At 45.8% G+C, this 20,543-nt stretch overlaps 1 protein-coding gene across 1 annotated transcript; it reads left to right on the top strand.

Annotated features, from left to right (window-relative positions):
* Window positions 1-7,524: 7,524 nt before the first annotated feature.
* On the top strand, window positions 7,525-7,931 carry LOC103015771 (60S ribosomal protein L34-like). Its single transcript, XM_057529389.1, has one exon. It carries the CDS (start codon window positions 7,560-7,562, stop codon window positions 7,911-7,913), a length of 354 nt encoding a protein of 117 aa, XP_057385372.1. The 5' UTR covers window positions 7,525-7,559; the 3' UTR covers window positions 7,914-7,931.
* Window positions 7,932-20,543: the final 12,612 nt, after the last annotated feature.

Below are 20,543 nucleotides of genomic sequence, written 5' to 3'. Positions count from 1 at the left end.
AAGATGTGCAAGGCTTTTATATTGAAGACTACCAAACACTGTTGAGAGAAATGAAAGACCTAGATGAATAAAGAGATGTACCATGTTCATGGATTAGAACAGTGGTCCCCAACCTTTTTGGCACCAGGGACTGGTTTCGGGGAAGACAATTTTTCCACAGACGGTGGGGGGCGGGGGTAGGGAGATCATTCAGGTGGTAATACGAGCAATGGGGAGCAATGTGGACCAGCAGATGAAGCTTCACTCTCTTGCCTGCCACTCACCTCCTGCTGTGCGGCCCAGTTCCTTACAGTCTGTAGACTGGTACCAGTCCATGGCCCGGGGGTTGGGGACCCCTAGGTTAGAAAACTCAATATTGCTAAGATGTCAATTCTCCCCAGATTGATCTACAGATTCAATATAAACCCAATCAAAATTCCAGAAGGCTTTTTTTTTAGAAATTGACAAGCAGATTCTAAAATTTAAGTGGAAACGAGAAGGACGTAGAATAGTCAAAATAATTTTAATAAAGAATGAAGTTGGTGGACTTACAGTAGCTGATTTTAAGACTTACTATAAACAACAGTAATTAAGACAGCTTGGTATTAGCATTAGGATACACAAATAGATCAGTGGAACAGAAAATAGAGTCCAGAAATAGCCCTACATATATATGGCCAATTGATTTTCAGCAAAAGTACCAAGATAGTTCAATGGGGAAAGAAAAATCTTTTCAACAAGTGGGCTAGAGAGCTTCCCTAGTGGCGCAGTGGTTAAGAATCCACCTGCCAATGCAGGGGACACGGGTTCCAGCCCTGGTCCAGGAAGATCTCACATGCCATGGAGCAACTAAGCCCGTGCGCCACAACTACTGAGCCTGCGCTCTACAGCCCACGAGCCACAACTACTGAAGCCCATGTGCCACAACTACTGAAGCCTGCGCACCTAGAGCCTGTGCTCCGCAACAACAGAAGCCACCGCGATGAGAAGTCCTCGCACCGCAAGGAAGAGTAGCCCCTGCCTGCCACAACTAGAGAAAGCTCGCGCACAGCAACGGAAGACCCAACGCAGCCAATAAATAAATATAAATAAATAAATAAAATATATTTAAAGAAAAAAAAAACAAGTGGGCTAGAATAACTGTCTACCCAAAAGGGAAAAAAGAAATGAACCACAACTTATTACATTACACCAAAAAATTACGTTGAAATAAATCCTAGACCTAAATGAAAAACTAAAACCATACAGCATCTAAGAGAAAACATAAGGAGAATATCTTCATGACCTAGAAGTAGGCAAATATTTCTTAGGCAAAACACAAAAAGCACTAGCCACAAAAAAATTAGTAAACTGGAATTCATAAACATGTTAAATTTCCAACACACCAACCCGAATTGCTACAATTAAACAGACTGACAGCACCAAATATTAGTGAGGATATGGAGCAACCAAAACTCTAAAAGTTGTTGATGGGAGTGTAAAATGGTAAAACCACTTTGGAAAAAAGTCTTCCAGTTTCTTATAAAACGAAAAATAAAACCATAGACTCAGCACCTCCATTTCTAGGTATTTACCTAAGAAAGAGGTAAACACATGTCCATGAGAAGACTTTTACAAGAATATCCATAGCAGTTTTATCCATAATGCCCAAACTTGGAAATGTCCCAGATGCCCATCTATAAGAAACTATGGGGACTTCCCTGGTGGTGCAGTGGTTAAGAATCCACCTGCCAATGCAGGGAACATGGGTTCAAGCCCTGGTCCAGGAAGATCCCACATGCCACGGAGCAACTAAGCCCATATGCCACAACTACTGAGCCTGTACTATAGAGCCCGTGCGCCACAACTACTGAGCCTGCGTGCCACAACTACTAAAGGCTGCACGCCTAGAGCCCGTGCTCCACAACAAGAGAAGCCACCACAATGAGAAGCCTGCACACCACAATGAAGAGTAACCCCCGCTCGCCGCAACTAGAGAAAGCCCACACGCAGCAACGAAGACCCAACACAGCCAAAAATAAATAAATAAATATACTTTAAAAAAGAAAAGAAAAAAGAAACTATGGTAAAGTTGCACTACTCAGGAAAAAAAAAAAGGCACAGTGCACAGTCACAACAATATGGGCAAATCTCAGAAACATTATGCTGAGTGAAAGAAATGAGTACCTAGTATATGATTCCAATTATATGAAGTTCTAGAACAGACACAATTAATCTATGTTGGAAAAAAGCACAACTGTGGTTGCTTCTGGGGGGCTAATGTAGGAATTGACCAGGAAGTGGCACGAAGGTACTTTCTGAGGTGATGGGAATGTTCCATATCTTTTTTTTAAATAACAGCTTTATTGAGATATATTTCATATGCTATATAGTTTACCTTTTTAAAGTGTACAATGCAGTAGTTTTCAGTATATTCAGAATTATGCAACTGTCACTGCTAATTCCAGAAGAAACCTGATATCCATTAGCACCCCTCCACCCCTAGCCCACCGCTGAACAATGCATCTACTTTCTGTCTCCATGATTTGCCTATTCTAGACATTTCGTATAAATGGAATCATACAATACGTGGCCTTTTGATCTGCCTTCCTTCACTCAGCATCACATTTTTAAAGTTCATCCACGTTGCAGCATGAATCAGAACGTCCTTCCTTTTCATGGCTGAGTAATATTCTGTTGTGTGGATGGGCAACATTGTGTTTATCCACTCCTTTATCGTTTCAGGTGATGGACATTTGGGGAAGAGCTTGACGGGAAAAGGCACAAGGGAACTTTCCAGGGTGACATAGTACTTACCTGAGTATATATATTTGTCAAAACTTATTGAACTGCGCACTTAAAATATGTGCATTTTATTGTAAATAAACTATAATTCAAAGAAGAAGGCCCCAGAGAGAAAAGAATAAAGAAAGACAGAAAGAAAGAAAATTGGGAAGGAAGGAAGGAGGCAGGAAGAGAGGGAGGAAGAAAGAAAAAGAAAATATATTCTGGGAGGTAATTCCTCCTTGTTTTAGCCACGACCCTCATGGGTTATTTGAAGGGTGGGAAATCACTGACGACAACCCCCACCCCCTGCCAGCTTCCCCGGTGGGCTGTAGCAAACTGTGTTCAGTGGGGATCAAGCTGTGCTTGGGATTCCCCCAACGACCCTGTGATTATCTGAGCGTGCTCACCAATCAACTCTCGTTGCCTTCACAGGGCACATTCCACTGCAGAGAAAACCCGCCTTTTCTGCACCCAATTTGCAGAGAGTCTGCTTTGGGCTGGCCCACCCCCGCACAGGCCCCCGTGCCCCCTCAATCCCTTTTGAGATCATCTGAGTTCTCTGCTCACCAGGCAACTTTGTGAAGCCAAGTCGTCCTCCCAGGGAGATTTTCCTGCTGCAACAGGGAGATGTAACTGGTTAGCCCGGCAGTTCTAGCTCTAATGTAAGTCAATAAATTGACATGAATTTGACATTTTTTTAATATTTTTTTTACACCTGAAAGAAGGCCTGGCAGGCAGGGAAGGTGCCTGAGGACTTAGTCACAAATTATATCAGGACACCCCGGGCAATGAATACTTTGTCTCCTCGTCAAAGGACACTTAGGATTCCGCAGGTTAAAAATGGTCAAGCAGTGGCATTTTCTTTAGCTCAACCTGTAGAGCATCTAGTGGTTGCAATGAGACAGGCTGGGACCTGGGACCCTTTGCTGCAGTGCTTCCACCTGGACAAACGTCTCCTGGAGCAACAAAATACAAAGAAACCATAAGACTAAAAATAACTGCGGGCTTGGCAGTTAGGGCAAAGTATGGACAAAAAGATACACAGAGAAAAAGCCCAACTGCCACTTCTGAAGAGCCAGGAGCAAAAGCAGGGGGTTGGGAGAAAAAGCAGGGTCCTGCGCATGCCCCCTGCACACATCACCAAAGGGGTGGGCAAATCACCTAAGCCACCCCTCCAGCCGGACCCCTGGACACACCCCACCTTCACTCCATATAAGGAACCAGCTCACGCCACCTCAGGGAGGGAGGGAGCAAGGAAACCTGTTGTTTGTTCTTGCTCCCCAGCACGCCCCCCCCCCGAGCCCCCTGCGGCAGGGGTCCCAATAAAGCCTTGCCTGAATTTCTTGTCTGGCCTCTGATCAACTTCTGCTGATTAAGGAGCCAAGAACCCTGGTCAGTAATAGCAAGACTCTGCCTGCAGGGCTGGACACCTCTGTCCTAATTGTGTTTGGGGGTGCAGGGGTGGGCAGTAGTGTATATGCAGGAAAAAACAACTAGTAAGATGATGCCAAGTGCTGTACCAGTGCAGTGCCGTGAAGTTCAAGTAGCGGAGAGCCCACTTCACACTGTTCTGTCCACACGTGCCATGCACCCAGGCTTGGGATGTGATGGCTAATCAGTGTAGCCCCACCTCCAAGATACTCCCTCCCTCCCGTGTTGTCTAGGGGCGTAGACTGCCTAGCAAACAAAGAGTTGGGATGCTCTGTGGGAGTCGTTACAACAGAGTTAATACAATGGAGTTCATCTAGGGCTTCTGCCTGAGAGTGGGGGGGACCTTAATGGAAGACAGGCTGGGTCCACAGAGGACGTTCCAGAGAAGCAAGGCTCTTGGAGTAAAAGCGCAGAGGTGGAAACACACACAGACTGCAGGATGCATTGCTTCCCGGTTACACCCTGCATCAAGAGGCCACAAAATCTCCCCAGGGCTTACCTCCAGGAGTGAAACAGAAAGGAAGAGATTCCCGCCCTGGAAACAGCCTGGCTTCTCAAACTGGTTTCTGGCCTGAGCCATTCCCCGATGGTCTGGTCGGTATCACAAAGGACAATGAATGAGCCAACCACTCTATCATATCCATATGCAAAAACAGCCACGTCACTGAGACAGAACTACACACCAGTAGTAACTGGATGACGTTTGGTCCCAAGGGTGAGAAAGTCTGGAGATGAAAAGAAGACGAAGGAGAGAGGAAGGGAAGGAGAGAGGGATGAAGGAAGAAAGAGAGGGGAAAGGGAGACAGAGCTGGAGCAGAGGAGGAATGGGCATCCCCCCTTTGCCCAAGGAGTGCAGGCCAGACTTTCCAAGACACGGAGAGCTTCCTAGGACTCCTGACCCCAGAGAACATGATCTGGGCCACGGCAGTGGAACAGGCTGTGAGGCCTAGGGGATGGAATAGCCCTTCCTGGCCTGGGTATCTAACCCCTTTAAGCCACAGACCTTGTCCTGGATATATATCAGAGCAGGAGAGCATCAGGAACTATAATAAACACCAAGGGGAAGATTTTGCAAATAATTGTTTTCAATTGTCACTACTTAAGGGCTAAGACTCTGAAGTCTGAGAAGCAATATTTTATTCTCCCTAAGCAATCAGAAACAAGAGGAGAACTCTCTGTACTTGGTAAATCCACGTTGGTGTGGGCCCACAGGCAGCAGAACATGGCAGAGGGGGTGGGCAAAGGTGCAGGGATCCTCAGCAGAGCTGCGATTCCAGATGGTCCAGGTGTGGGGACGGAGGGGGCTGCAGCAGAGAAGGCAGAAGGCAAACCAGGAGAGGAGCCCGCTCCAAAGAAAGCCACCAGGGCCACACATGGGAAGGGGCGCACATATGCAGCCCAGGTGGACAGAGGCCCTTGGGAGAGGCTCCTCCTTAGCAATGAACACCCCGGCTGTTGGCTAGGCTAGATCAGCCATGTGGCGCGTGAGGGGACTGCACAGGCTGGGGAGCTGGGGGCTCTGGCTCTGCTATGAACTGGCCAGGCAACCCTGGGCCAGGCATTTCCTCTCTCAGGACCCGTTTCCTCATTCTGAACAGGATGGCAGGTGGAGGGGTGACAGGCTTTTCTGCTGATGTCTAAGACCTACAGAAGCATCACTGTAGGAAGAGAGAGGCTCGACAGCCCTCTACCCCAAACTCTACCAAAATATGTCTCTAGCACTTCCTTCCTTCAACTATTTGCCATTCTCCTCCAGCTTTCTTAGTCCCTTCTCTTTCTTCCTGGGCAAGAAAGTAAGCTTGCAAGGGGGCACCCTCCGCATTTACCAGGGAAGACCTGTGGAGTTGGATACATGCAGAGCCATGCCTGGAAAGCTCTTCATACACATGCAGGTCTGTGACTCATGCCCAAAGGCACTCAGCCTGAGAAAGCCAGGGTCTTGGTGGGCTTTGCTGGCTGCCTGGGGGCCGGCCTCATGCCACGGTGACATGCCCAGGGCTGCCCACCACTTCGGGTGTCTTCTCCTCCAAGGCACCTAAACCTTGACTCTTACCCTCAAAGCCTTGCTCCAGTTAGACTTGCAGGACAAATAGGACGAACCAATGGCGTGACTTCAGGCCTCTGAAGACATGTGGGAATCAGGAGGGCACTTTCCCAGGCCCTGTGTAACACAGCTGATGCCTCTGCCTACCCCATTTCTAAAGAGACTCTCCCCCTCAAACCAGGACATTCTCCCGGGGTGGGGGGTGAGACCCAGAGATACCCCAGGCTGGCTGACTCTTCCCTAACTTTCTATTTCTGCCATACGTGCAGGTCTGCTTTCCCCTGCAGATGAAATGAAGATGTTTCCCAGGTTGTTGGGTCTTCCCTGGCGGTCCAGTGGTTAAGACTCTGCGCTTCTACTGCAGGGGGCACAAGTTCGATCCCTGGTCAGGGAACTAAGATCCTGCACCCTGCGGTGCAGCCAAAAAAAAAAAAAAAAAGAAGTTTCCTGGGTTAGAAAAACCTAAGGAAGACTCATAAGACAGAATCAGAAGGAAGGAAGAGGAATTGATTTGGGAAAGTGGAGGGAGGGAGAGGGTGACTAAAATTCTGGGTAGGAATGTAAATTCACCCAAAATTTGTAACATTCACTCTCACTCAGTAGAGTGATGAAGTAGTGACATTTGTTATCACTATTACTGTTTTTTTTTCTTTTTTTAATTGAAGTATAGTTGATTTACAATGTTGTGTTAATTTCTGCTGTACAGCAAAGTGATTCAGTTATACATATACATACATTCTTTTTTATATTCTTTTCTATTATGGTTTATCACAGGATATTGAATATAGTTCCCTGCGCTATAGAGTAGGAGCTTGTTGTTTACCCATCCTATATATAATAGTTTGCATCTGCTAACCCCAAACACCCACTCCATCCCTCCCCCACACACTCCCCTCACTGTTACTGCTTTAGTTCTACTTTCAAAAGGCAATATTTTAAAAACAGCTTTATTGAGATATGCTAGTATGCACAAGATTCACCCTTTTAAATTGCACAATTCCATGGTTTTTAGTAGGGTCACAGAGTTGTGAAACCATCACCACTATCTAATTTTAGAATATTTCATCACCCCAAAAAGAAACCCCATACCCATCACCAGTCACTCCCCATTCTGCCCCTCCCCACTTCCTAGGCACAGGCAGCCACTAATCTACTTTCTGTCTCTGTAGATTTAAAAGATTGCATTTTGCCCCCTTAGGTACTTTTCCTACAGTCAGGATATGGCATACAACAGATGGCAGTGATGTCTTAATCAAGATCTCATGACTCATAAAAATGGCCAACAAAGAAAAGATGCGTCTTCTTCCTCTTCCGGGGACAGTATCTAGAGGCATTCAGGATGGTTCAGCGTTTGACATACCGTCGTAGGCTGTCCTACAATACAGCCTCTAACAAAACCAGGCTGTCCCGAACCCCTGGTAATAGAATTGTTTACCTTTATACCAAGAAAGTTGGGAAAGCACCAAAATCTGCATGTGGCGTGTGCCCAGGCCGACTTCGAGGAGTTCGTGCTGTGAGACCTAAAGTTCTTATGAGGTTGTCTAAAACGAAAAAACATGTTAGCCGGGCCTATGGTGGTTCCATGTGTGCTAAATGTGTCCGCGACAGGATCAGGCGCGCTTTCCTCATTGAGGAGCAGAAAATCGTTGTGAAAGTGTTGAAAGCACAAGCACAGAGTCAGAAAGCTAAATAAAAAAATGAAGCTTCTTTGGGTAATAAAAAAAAATCAAAAAGAAAAAAAAAAAGAAAAGATGCTTAAAATCACTGATCATTAGGGAAATGCAAATCAAAACCAGGATGAGATATTACCTCACACCTTAGGATGGCTACTACCAAAAAAAACCAGAAAATAACAAATGTTCATGAGAATGTGGAAAAATTGGAACTCTTGTGCATTGCTGGTGGGAACGTAAAATGGGGCAGCCACTATGAAAAACAGTATGGCAGTTCCTCAAAAACTTAAAAATAGAATTACCATACTATCCAGAAATTTCACTTCTGGATATATACTCAAAAAACTGAAAGTAGGGTCTTGGAGAGATAATTGCACACCCATGTTCCTAGCAGCATTATTCACAACAGCCAAGAGGTGGAGGCCAACCAAGTGTCCATTGACAGATGAATGGATATGCAAAGTGTGGTATATACATACAATGGAATATTAGTCAGCCTTAAAAAGGAAGGCAATTCTGACACACACTACAACATGCATAAACCTTGAGGACATAATGCTCAGTGAAATAAGCCACTCACAAAAAGGCAAATATATTGTATGATTCCACTTACATGACGTACCTAAAGGAGTCAAATTCATAGAGACAGAAAGAAGGGTGGTTGCCAGGGGCTGGGAGAGGGGGAATGGGAGTTAGTATTTAAGGGGGACAGAGTTTCAGTTTGGGAGGATGAAATCGTTCTGGGGATGGATAGTGGTGGTGGTTGCACAACAGTATGAATGTACTTGTTAACACTGAACTACACACTTAAAAATAGTTAAGATGGTAAATTTTATGTCATATATATTTTACAATTAAAAACAAAAGGATCTTATGACTATATTACTCAGCCATAAAAAAGAATGAAATAATGCCATTTGCAGCAACATGGATGCACCTAGAGATGAACATACTAAGTAAGTCAGACAGAAAAAGACAAATACCATATATCACTTATATGTGGAATCTAAAATATGATACAAATGAACTTATTTACAAAACAGAAATAGACTCACAGGGCTTCCCTTGTGGCGCAGTGGTTAAGAATCCTCCTGCCAATGCAGGGGACACAGGTTCCAGCCCTGGTCTGGGAAGATCCCCACATGCACGGAGCAACTAAGCCCATGCGCCCCAACTACTGAGCCTGCGCTGTAGAGCCTGTGAGGCACAACTACTGAGCCCACAGGCCACAACTACTGAAGCCCGTGCGCCTAGAGCCCGTGCTCCACAACAAGAGAGGCAACTGCAATGAGAAGCCCGCACACTGCAACTAGAGAGAGCCCACGTGCAGCGAGAAGACCCAAAACGCAGTCAAAAATAATAAAACAACAACAACAAAAAAAAACCCAATCCAAAAAAAAAAAAAAAAATAGACTCACAGACAGAAAACAAACTTATGGTTACCAAAGGGGAAAGGTTGGGGGAGGGATAAATTGGGAATTTGGGATTAACAGACACTACTATATATAAAATAGATAAACAACAAGGACCTACTGTATAGCACAGGGAACTATATTCAATATCCTGTAATAACCTATAATGGAAAAGTATCTGAAAAAGAATATATATGCATGTATATGTATATATAGGTATGCATGTATATAACTGAATCACTTTGCTGTACACTTGAAACATTGTAAATCAATTATACTTCAACAAAAAAAATTAAATTAAAAAAAAAAATCTCATGACTGATACCAAAAGGCTTAGGCCAGGGATGCCTTTCTTGTGACACACAAAAGCCTACTTTTCTTCCTTTTAAAAATAAAATATAACGTTTTATTACACAGCTAAACATAGGCAACGTTAGCAAATATTTGTAAAATGTTATTCACAGAGTGTGCTTTTTAAGAAACAAACACTCAAGCACAATTTGTTCCTTTCTCATTAATCCTTAACTATTAGCACAGGCTTAATCAATAATTTTGTAAGATTGCATTGACTGAATCCTTATATACAAGGGATGACAAGCACACACCATGCGTTAATTCATGTACGCTTCCGATACTAAGAAGCAGATCCGACTACTGATCCCATTTCACAGTAGCAAAACTGAGGCTCAGAGATACTAAAGAACTTGCCTAGAGACCCAATTGAGTCTTCTGTATCCAAGATGAGTACTAAGTGTTACTTCTATTAAAGGACAATCGTTCTCAAGAAGTATGAAAACATCTACTCTCTCATCAGTTAGGGGCCAGTTTAAACAAATCCACCCCAAAAACCTTTTTCTTAGCAATTCTCTACCAACAGCTTACCAATTACCTTCCAAGAATAATTTTTTAAAAGCCTGCATCCCTTACAACAAAAACCTTCAAAACATTCAGTCAAGCGTTCTTTTTTTTTTTTAAATGTAATGAGGTTTGGGAGCAAATGCATCTGATGATGTCTTAGCTAAGTCCCACATCTTTCAAGTCCTCTACTGGAAAGTTGGACAGCCCATGAAGAGCTGAGGGCCGAAAACAAGCCAGATTCAGGTCTTTTACGTAGTTCCTTCCGTCACTCAATCTCCATCACCTCCACCGTCTCTACACAACGTCTCTAGTTCATTGTGAAACATGAAAAGCATTCCGGTAACAACGCGATGTTGACCATCTGTCTGGTTTGGCAGGAGAGACATTCGGAGGAAGCCCGTTTTGATGAAGCTGGCCCCTTCCATAGGCCAGGCTTCCAACATGCGGGGTTTGTGTTCTGTGAACCCAACTGGTCTCTGTTGTTTGGACTAAGGGCGGTTCTCCAGAACGTATTTGGAATCAGGAGTAACAGATCCTCATTGAGTCTTGGCTGGCCTCTTGAGTGGAGGGAACTATATCTGAACAGATCAGGATGGCCCTTTTCTGCCTCACGCATGGGTTGGAGGCAGGGACAGCCAACCTGCCACCTTGCACACCAAGATGCTGCCCCGTTTCTTGATGGCCAGCCAGCCCCTGGGTCAAGTCCCTTCCTGAGACCCAGTCTGCTCCTGTCCTTCAATCTCATGGTATATCTCTGAATCTTTCAAAGAAATTCTACTCTTTGCTGTAAACTAACTCCAGCTGATTTCCGTGCATGTGATAACAGAAACCGAATACGATAGTAGACTCATTTCCCCACAATTTGTATCATCACTGGGCTTATTTTTTACTACATTGTCAGATTCAAAGAAGAGAAAGGCATCTCCAGCCCAGAGTTACTTACCTGCCTGAAGAGGAAAGCTCTGCACACCATGAGGACCAAAAACAGGCCCCCATCTTCCTAGGCACCACTAGAAAAAGTGCAATAACTGAACATGAAACAGTCGTGGTTGCCAGAAAGGGGTAAAATAATGTTAGATAAACTACACAATGACAGTTAAATGCATTCAACTTTAATACTGCGGTTATCTGCAAAAATGAAAACAAAGCAAGTCAAGTTCCTTGGTAAAAAAACAAAAACAGGACTTTTTAAAGAAAACAGTTAGGGTGAGGCCAAGGAAAGGACACCAACTGGGAGGCAGGAGAAACCTAAGGGGAAAACTATCCTGCACACATGCCCCTGAGACTGGGCGGGAAGGGACGGCCCCTATCCATCCATCCATACGCCTAGGGCAGGGAAGAAAAGCTAAAAAATCCTTAGTCTTGGGACTTCCCTGGTGGCGCAGTGGTTAAGAATCCGCCTGCCAATGCAGGGGACACGGGTTTGATCCCTGGTCTGGGAAGATCCCACATGCCGCGGAGCAACTAAGCCGGTGCGCCACAACTACCGAGCCCGCGTGCCTAGAGCCTGTGCTCCGCAACAAAGAGAAGCCACGGCAATGAGAAGCCTGCACCTCACAATGAAGAATAGCCCCTGCTCACTATCAACTAGAGAAAGCCCGTACACAGAAATGAAGACTAACAACTAGAGAAAGCTCGTGCGCAGCAATGAAGACCCAAGGCAGCCAAAAATAAATTAACTTTTTAAAAAATCCTTAGTCTTTTCTTTTTAATTGAAGTATAATTAATTTACAATGTTGTGTTAGTTTCAGGTGTACAGCAAAGTGACTCAGTTATACCATATAACGTTTTTCAGATTCTTTTCCATTATTGGTTATTACAAGATATTGAATATAGTTCCCTGTGCTATACAGTAGGTCCTTGTTGTTCATCTATTTTATATATACTAGTATCTGTTAATCCCAAAGTCCTAATTTATCCCTCCCCACCCCCTTTACACTTTGGTAACTGTAAATTTGTTTTCTCTGTGAGTCTGTTTCTGTTTTGTAAATAAGTTCATTTGTATCATTTTTTTAGATTCCACATATAAGTGATAACCTGTGATATGTCTTTCTCTGTCTGACTTACTTCACTTAGGATGATCACCTCATAGTCTTAATTAGAGAGCGAGGGAAGAGGACGGAGAGTCATGCTCTCAGATGAAGGTAGCACTCCCTCCCTCGGTTCAGACCGGAGGGCTCACGTCCGTGAACAAACCAGGCTCGTTCAGACCTGCACATCTGTGCTTAGCTCTCTCCCTGCCCAGGAGGCCTTCCCTTCTCCTGTCTACTTAACCCAACCCTGGTCATCCTCAAATGCCCTGCAGTAGAGGCCCCTCCTCCCCATCACCTGCCGTGTCACCGCCAGCCCTTCCAGATGTCCCCCTTGACCAAACTCCCAGGGCACAGAACCACGGCTGGCATAGCCCTCAGAGAAAACATCCGACTTAGTCACACCTTCCATTAAAGTTCTTAATTACAAGCATTTCTTTGAGTGTGTTAGTACTGTTGAGATTGTAAGTCTCCAAAACAGGGCAAGGACAAAACCACAGAGAAGTCTCATCCTGCTGTGAGTGGTAGAGTCCCAGCAGTGTGGAGAAAGGCGGGTGAAGAGGCAACTCAGCAGCACTGACATATGCACGACCTAATACTCCAGGCCACGTTCACAGAGAGGGGTCTTACAGAGATCCCGTATTTTCCATCAAAGCGCCTTTGTAATCATCATCCATTGGAAACAGAATGGGGAAAGAAAGACAGGGAAGCAAAAATATGAGTTACCATGATCTAATTTATCAGAAATGGTCCAGAGGAGTACCAGGGGCAGGCACTGTGATTTCCCCCAGTCAGTGTACCAATTTCACAGCAGGACCCATCTGTGTGATCCCTGCGCCAGAGTCCAAAAGAGTCAGGCCAGCCTGAACACCGAGGCTGCCCAGACACTTGGCAAAGAAGGGTTCCTGTAATCAGCACTGATGTTAACATTGGCTGGTGGTGATTCCTACCCCCTCTCCCTCCCCTGCTTGAACCTCACACCTGCAGGGTTCTCAGCTATTTTGGGGCCTTAAAACAGTTACCAGGGCTTCCCTGGTGGTGCAGTGGTTGAGAATCTGCCTGCCAATGCAGGGGACACGGGTTCGAGCCCTGGTCTGGGAGGATCCCACATGCCGCGGAGCAGCTGGGCCCGTGAGCCACAACTACTGAGCCTGCGCATCTGGAGCCTGTGCTCCGCGACAAGAGAGGCCGTGATAGTGACAGGCCCGCGCACCGCGATGAAGAGTGGCCCCTGCTCGCCGCAACTAGAGGAAGCCCTCGCACAGAAACGAAGACCCAACACAGCCAAAAATTAATTAATTAATTAATTAATTTTAAAAAAATAAATAAATAAAACAGTTACCAGGTATCAAGACTGGTGGCCCTGCACCCTCCTTATTGAAAGAACCAGCTTCTCTAAAGGCAAGAGGTATGGATTCACAGAGCCTGGGGATCCTGAATATTTGAAATCCACACAACAATCAGTGTCGTTCCTCCACACCACTGAATTAGCCCTTAGGTGTACTTCAATTAATGACGCCACCATCCTCCCCCCTCCCCTAGACTCAGATTCTTCTCTTTCTTTTGCCCCACAGCAAATCAGATGCCAAGAGCTTTGCACTTTATCTCCCCAAAATCTGTTGCATTACCCTCCTCCTCTTTCCCAAGATGGCATAGTGGAAAGAGGAGGCTTTGGAATTAGACAGAGCTGCCATTGAGTAGCTGTGCCTTTTTTTTTTTTTTAAGCTTCAGTGTTCCCACTAATAAAATGAGGATAATGGTAACAATACCTACTGTATAGCTGTGATATGAGGAGGGGGATGACACTTGTGACAATGCCTGGTACACCATTTGCCATAGAACAAGTTCTTCCCACTCCTTAGCTTCCTTCATCTCTTCCATCCCTACCACGAAGGCCTGAGGTCAGCCCCTCAGTTCTTCCTTTCTACTAACATATCTGCGGTTGGCAGAATCTTAAAATCCTCTGCTCCCACATTATTTCCCACATTAATCCTCAGGACGGTGATTATGTTAGCACATGACAAGGGGCATTCTGTAGATGTAATTACAGTTACTAATCAGTTGACTTTGAACTAATCCAAAGGAAACTATCCAAGTGGGCCTGACCTAATCACATGAGTCCTTTAAAAGCACAGGGTTTTCTCCAGCTGGTAGCAGAAGAGGAAGTCACAGATTCCAAACACCAGGGGGATTTGAGGCACCACTGCTAGACTGAAGATGGGAGGGGGAGGGGGCACATGGAAAAGGTAAGAGGGTGGCCTCTAGGAGCTGAAAGTGACCCCCAGCTGACAGCCAGCAAGTCCTGCCTGGACTTGTAGGCACTGTTTTAAGTTGAGACGTTTGTGGTTTTTTTGTTAGGCAGAAACAGAAAACTTATACAATCTCCTAATTGGAGCCAGAAAAGGAGAGAAGACATTTTGAGGGGAGAAAGGGATTGACTTTGTCTTCTCCACATATTTCCACCTCCTCTCGAGTCTTTGAGGACCCCCAACTCTGCCCTCCCATGTCAGAGACTGTCCACCACATCCCAGCCCCGGGCACACACTGCCTGCCACTGGGGAGCCTCTGCTCCTCTCGGGCTATCTCATCATCTCAACTGTAGGCTGAGTGCTTCCAACACAGAAGCCACAACCGGATCTTTTTCATATTCCCCGAAGCACCCAGTAGAGGGCCAAGCATACAATAAACACTCACAAATATTTTTGGATAAAGCCAATTTCTTTCAGCTCCAGTGACCAGCAGGGCCAATGAAGGGATCCAAAACCTAGCCAGCCACAGGTACCCAGAGAGCCCCTCCCAGGAGACTCTGGTCTCACAGCCTCCTGGGATTAACAAAGCGCCAAGATGGGGATACCCGTTTCTGCACCTTGACCTTTCAGAAACACTGGCCAGTCACATTTTCAGGCATGAGTCAGGCTACCATTTCCCTGAATCATAGTCTGTTGTGTGTGTGTGTGTTTTAATGTTTACCTACACCTGGAATTTGCAAACACAAAGGAAGTGAGAATAAAGAGGATGACAGATCTCACAAAATGCACTACCTGTATTTTGTTCAGCAACAAAGGTTTATTTTGGATGCCCACCATGTCTGGGTAAAACAGTGCACCTCAGATTGGGACTTGAACCCACGTGCCAGGACTCGAACCCAGCCAAAACCCTGATTGGGACTTGAACCCACGGTCTTTTAATTAGAATCACTCACCTGGTATCTGGACTTACTGAGGCTCAGGTTCTTTGTGCCTCAGCGCAGAAGGAATTCAGCGAGAGGCAAAGTGATAGGCAAGAAGTAGATCTATTAATATAGGATGCTTGTAAGAGATGCAAGTGGGGAGGTGAGGGAGCTCTGCCCTGAGGATTAAGAGGGCTACAATTTTATAGTCAAGGGAAAGAGGGTGGGGAAAAGACCGCCTTCTTCGGGTAGACATGAGGCTTACATCACTAGTTCCTCCTCTGTATCAGGCAGGAGGGTGTCTGACCCTATGAGGTCAAACTAGGATTATCATAGCACTTATTCAAATCAGTAGAAGGGTGGTGACATTTTTCTTCCACTTAATGGCCTAGGGCATATCTTGTGCTTTTATTTATGGCTTTATAGTTAAGCAAGACTGCCTCGTTCCACGATGTTCCAATAGCTTTCTTGAGTGATCATTAACTTACAGTGGTCTTCCAAAGTTTCCTAGGTTTCCCTCTCTATCTATAGTCCCCTACTGGGACTTCTTCAACTACCTGTAAACTATCCTATTCTATCCCTATCACGGGCACCAAGCTAAGAAAGACCCTGGAGACAGAGAACCAAATCAGAGTGGCCCCAACCCTTGAACTTGAATCCAAGTCTCCCCTGAACACAGTGGTCACGGCAGAGTCTTTGACAGTTTGGAAACCAGGAGACTGAATTTCTTCAGGTCATTAAAACGAGTGACAGCAGACTCAGGTCTTCTCCAGGCAGGCAGTGGGTGGGGTCCCTGCTGCATTCTACCCACCCCTGTGACTCTGGGCCCACCTTCTCTGCCCCACCCTGGACTCCAATCACAGGCCAGTATGATGTCACTGTCTAAACTTAACAACCGTCTTGGCAAATTTTATCTAGGGCCCTCAAGCACAGATTAAAAAGTAAATCCATAGCATTTGAACAGACCTTTACAGCTTACAAGGCATTGTCATGTTCATTGTCTCATTTGACCCTCCCAGGAGCCCTAGAAAGTGGGTGGGGTAAAGATTATTATCTCCACTTTACAGATGAGGAAACTGAGGCTCAGAGAGTTGAAGTGATTTACCCAAGGTCACCTGGTTTAGAAGACAAAAAACCACGTTCTTCCTTCTCTACCACCTTGGATCTAGTCTTTGGGCCTAAATGGGAACTCAAAGGGAGACTGCCTAAGCTCTTCCCAGCTGGCCTTAGTGGCTGCTGATTTGAGAATTTTGTTACCGAAAGAATGAAAGAGAAGTAAGGATCAGGAGTAAGAGGAGAATACAAGGATGCCTGATATTCCAGTAACACTTTATATTTTTCAAAGAACTCACATATTTCTTACCTCATTTGGGTCAAAGAACAATCCCATAAAGGTTAATAAAGCAAGTATATTGTCACCAGAGATTGGCTCAAAACTAATCCCTAACACTTCTGATTCCAAGACTCTTTCCATAACCTAAGGGAGGGGATTCTTGACACTCATACCCTGCTTTTGTCCCTTTGGTCCTGAGGGTCAAGACCAAGAGACAATTGGACACCCTTCTCTTGTGTATCCACACAAGTCCAACTTATAATGACCTTTCTTTCTTTCGTTCTCTTTTTTTTTTTTTTTGGCCATGCCCGCGCATTTTGCAGGATCTTAGTTCACTGACCAGGGATCAAACCCAGGGCCCCTGCAGTGGAAGCATGGAGTCCTAACCACTGGGAATTCCCTATAATGACCTTTCATCTCACTGTTCCTCTGCCAGAAGTTGTCCCCGGAAAGCAGGCACCTCCCCATTCTGGTTTTAGGATTACTTTTACACAACTGATTTTATATAACTGATACACCAGGGAGAATGTTACCTGTCAAACTGCTGTCCATTCATTGAACAGATGTTTTTGAGCAGGGCACCACTCTGGGCTAGTCCCTGGGAGTTAGAGAAATGAACCAGACATGTTCCCTGCTAATGAGAAGCTCACAATCTAGTGGAAGTGAAGAAAACACAAATATGTGACCAGATACGTGACATTCACGAACATATAACAAGACGGAGTAAATGTCACAACAGAATTATCAGCAAAGGGCTGTGGAGGATCAGCGACAATTCCAACTGTTAAGAAGGAAAGTGTCTTGGGACTTCCCTGGTGGCACAGTGGATATGACTCCATGCTCCCAATGCAGGGGGCCCGGGTTCGATCCCTGGGCAGAGAACTAGATCCTACATGCATGCCACAACTAAGAGTTCGCATGTTGCCACTAAGGAGCCCAGGTGCTGCAACTAAGGAGCCCGCCTGCCGCAACTAAGACCCGGTGCAACCAAATAAATAAATATTTTTTTTTAAAAAAAAGGAAAGTGTCTTCCTGAAAAAGAAAAAAAAAAAAACAGCATTTGGGCTGGGCCTTGAAGGGTCAATGGAGAATCTGGAGAAGCAGACAGGTGCAGATCACAGAAACATTGTAAACATTTGGGAAACAGGGACGAAGCCCGTGTAAGAGCACCTTGAAGTCTGCTCGGCCCCCAATCTTACCCTGAGGCTGGTTGCGATCCAGCTTAGGCCTTCAGCTAGATCTAGGTTGCATCTTGCCCCCAACTTGAGGGAACCCAAGAGACCCAGACCATCCACTTCTTACTTTCTCAGGTTCTATGGTATCTGCGGCACGTCCCACCCAATCTTAACCGCCCTCTTAACCACTCACCTTTTCTGTTCTCTATGTCTGTTTTGCTTTCCCAACTAGACTAAAACACCAGATTCCTTGGGAACACAGTAAGGGGGCATCTGTATCCTATCCCAGCCAGCGTGAGGCTGGGCACACAGTAAGTACCAAAAACCTCTTTGTTGACTGGTTGCTGAAGTCTATAGGTCCAAGAATCATGAGATGACAGTTTCACAGACAAGGCGAACAAGAAAGGGTAGCATGTGTAACCCTCACCGGGGATAACAGTGAAGCGATTAGGAGAAGACATGTACCTCTGGTTTTAGGGTTACCTTTTACAGAACTGAGCTGAATTTAAATCAAGGGGTTCAGACTTGCTGGGTCATTCTGTGGGACTGCCCTGCATTTCCTGTATTTCACCTTCTGCTCTCTGACCAAGTCCCAAGGTTCCTTTAATCTGTTTTTCTAGTTCCTGCTTGTCAACATTTTCCAATGAGACATGGTGTCTCATCCTTCCTCTTGGAAAGAATAATGGGGAGGACAGCAGAGTTGTCACTGCCAGTCTGGAGACCCACAGTCCAAGGCCGGAGGAGAGAGCACAGTCAGGGCTGGATGGAGGTGGGAGTGGAAAGAACCCCAAGACAGAGTACAGCTTTCTACTGAGTGGACAAAACTGACAAACAGGCACACTGGATAGGGTCAAAATCCAAACAGGTCCCCATGGGGGAATAGGGCAGCTCATGCTCCATCTCCCTGGGAGATGGTCCATCAAGGTAACCAAGTAGGAACAGGGTGGGAGGGGCAGGTGCAAAAAGGACCAAAGGCCCAGGTGGTGAGTTTAGGGATTATCTAGTCCAACCCTCTTCTCTAATCCCACAGTTGAGGTCCTCAAACATTCCCTCCTGTGACAGTCTAACCCATTTCTGCCCAGTGTCTCTCTTCATCTTTGATGCTTCCAATCCATCCTCCAGGTTGCTGCCAGAGTGGTCTTTCTGCAACACAGTCAGTTCAAGTTGTCCCTCTACCTTCAGGATAAAGTCCAAAGTCCATACGGCCTAAGAAGGCCCTTCTCTGCTAAACACAGATAGACCTTCACGTATAATCTCCTGTCTTTACCCTACTCCTCTCCACCTTCCACTGACCTCATTCCACTGACAAAATACTGCACGACATTCTCCAAAGATGCAGTAGACTTACTCCCATCTGCCAGGAGAATTCCAATTTCAAGGTCCAGCTCAAGTGTCACCTCTTCAGTTAAATCTCCCCTCACGTCCCCTAGGAAGGATGAGTGAGTTTCTCTTCTGTGCTCCAAAAACACCTCTGTATAGCATTTATTACCGTGATTTGTACTGATTTACAGAGACTGAGAGACCATCCGGGTAGGGATGGGTTTTGACTTCTCACAGCCCTCCTTGCCCTTAGTTAGCATGATAGGAGCAGGTGGTCAAAAAAATGTTGACTTATAAAGAATGAACCCCTTTTCTTTATAAACACACAGTGAGCTCCTGGCAGAGCCCAATTAAAATCTAGGTTGTTGATGCCCAGATCAGGCCTCTCCTTCCTAGGTTGCCTCTTCTACCTGTTTTCCATGCCTATCCCATTGGATGCTCCTCACTGACCTGGACTTTGAAGCACTGGGGCAGCGACAGATATTGGCAGAAGCAGGAGCCCAAGCTGTCATCTGTACGGAGAGCCTTCTGTGCTCCTCCTAGGGAACTGTTTTGATGCCGAGGGGCTCTGAACCAAGCTGTAGGTGGTGACAGAGCAGGTTAGTCATCCCAGCCCACACCCATTCTCTGCTCAAGGGCCCCAGCACCTGTCTGCCTTGGGTGATACGGGAAATGGTGCTCTGAGCCAACTCTGGTCCCAGGGAGGGAGGGCTGTCACTGTGGCCAAGGTCTCCCCCACCCCTGGTGGTGAAAGCGGGAGTGATGGCCTCTACCTATCGGAGCAAACATAAAGGGACTCAGGGAGTACAGGGAATGGCCTCAGAAAAGCTGCAACCCGTGATAAAGGTCAAAGGACTCAGCTCACCACTCTTTGGGCCCCATCTGGAGAGACAGATGTGTAGGGCTTTCCACCTAAGCAGCTTGTTCTCCACTGCCTGCCCTCATTGGTGTGTCTTCATTTCCCCAAATTCAAGGCTCCCCGAGGAAAGCACAAGGCATCCTCCACCACCTATCCCCCAGACGCAACCAGGACATTTATTTTATAGCTGAATCTTGTTTCAAGCAAAGTTAGCATGTAAAGTTGTGGGATAAACCTCCACTTAACTCTTTTCACCACAAAAAGCTCCCCAGATGCATTCATTCACTGGTGGCTTACTGCATATAAGGATAATCCCTGCCCCCAGCAAAGAAAATAAGTTGCATATCCAAATTAGGGCACATACAGGAGACAATGCGATAAATCCTCTAGGGGAGGCTCACCAAGGTGAGTTTGGGAATCTGGAGGTGAATGAGTTTGAAGGAAGTGGCATATGAGCTGGGCTTTAGAGAACAGGCTGGTTGTGCCATTCAGAA

Source organism: Balaenoptera acutorostrata, chromosome 15, assembly GCF_949987535.1.
Source record: "Balaenoptera acutorostrata chromosome 15, mBalAcu1.1, whole genome shotgun sequence".
Classification (NCBI taxonomy): Eukaryota; Metazoa; Chordata; class Mammalia; order Artiodactyla; family Balaenopteridae; genus Balaenoptera; species Balaenoptera acutorostrata.
Note: the sequence above shows the minus strand (reverse complement) of the source record. Positions and strands in the feature narration are given on the sequence as shown.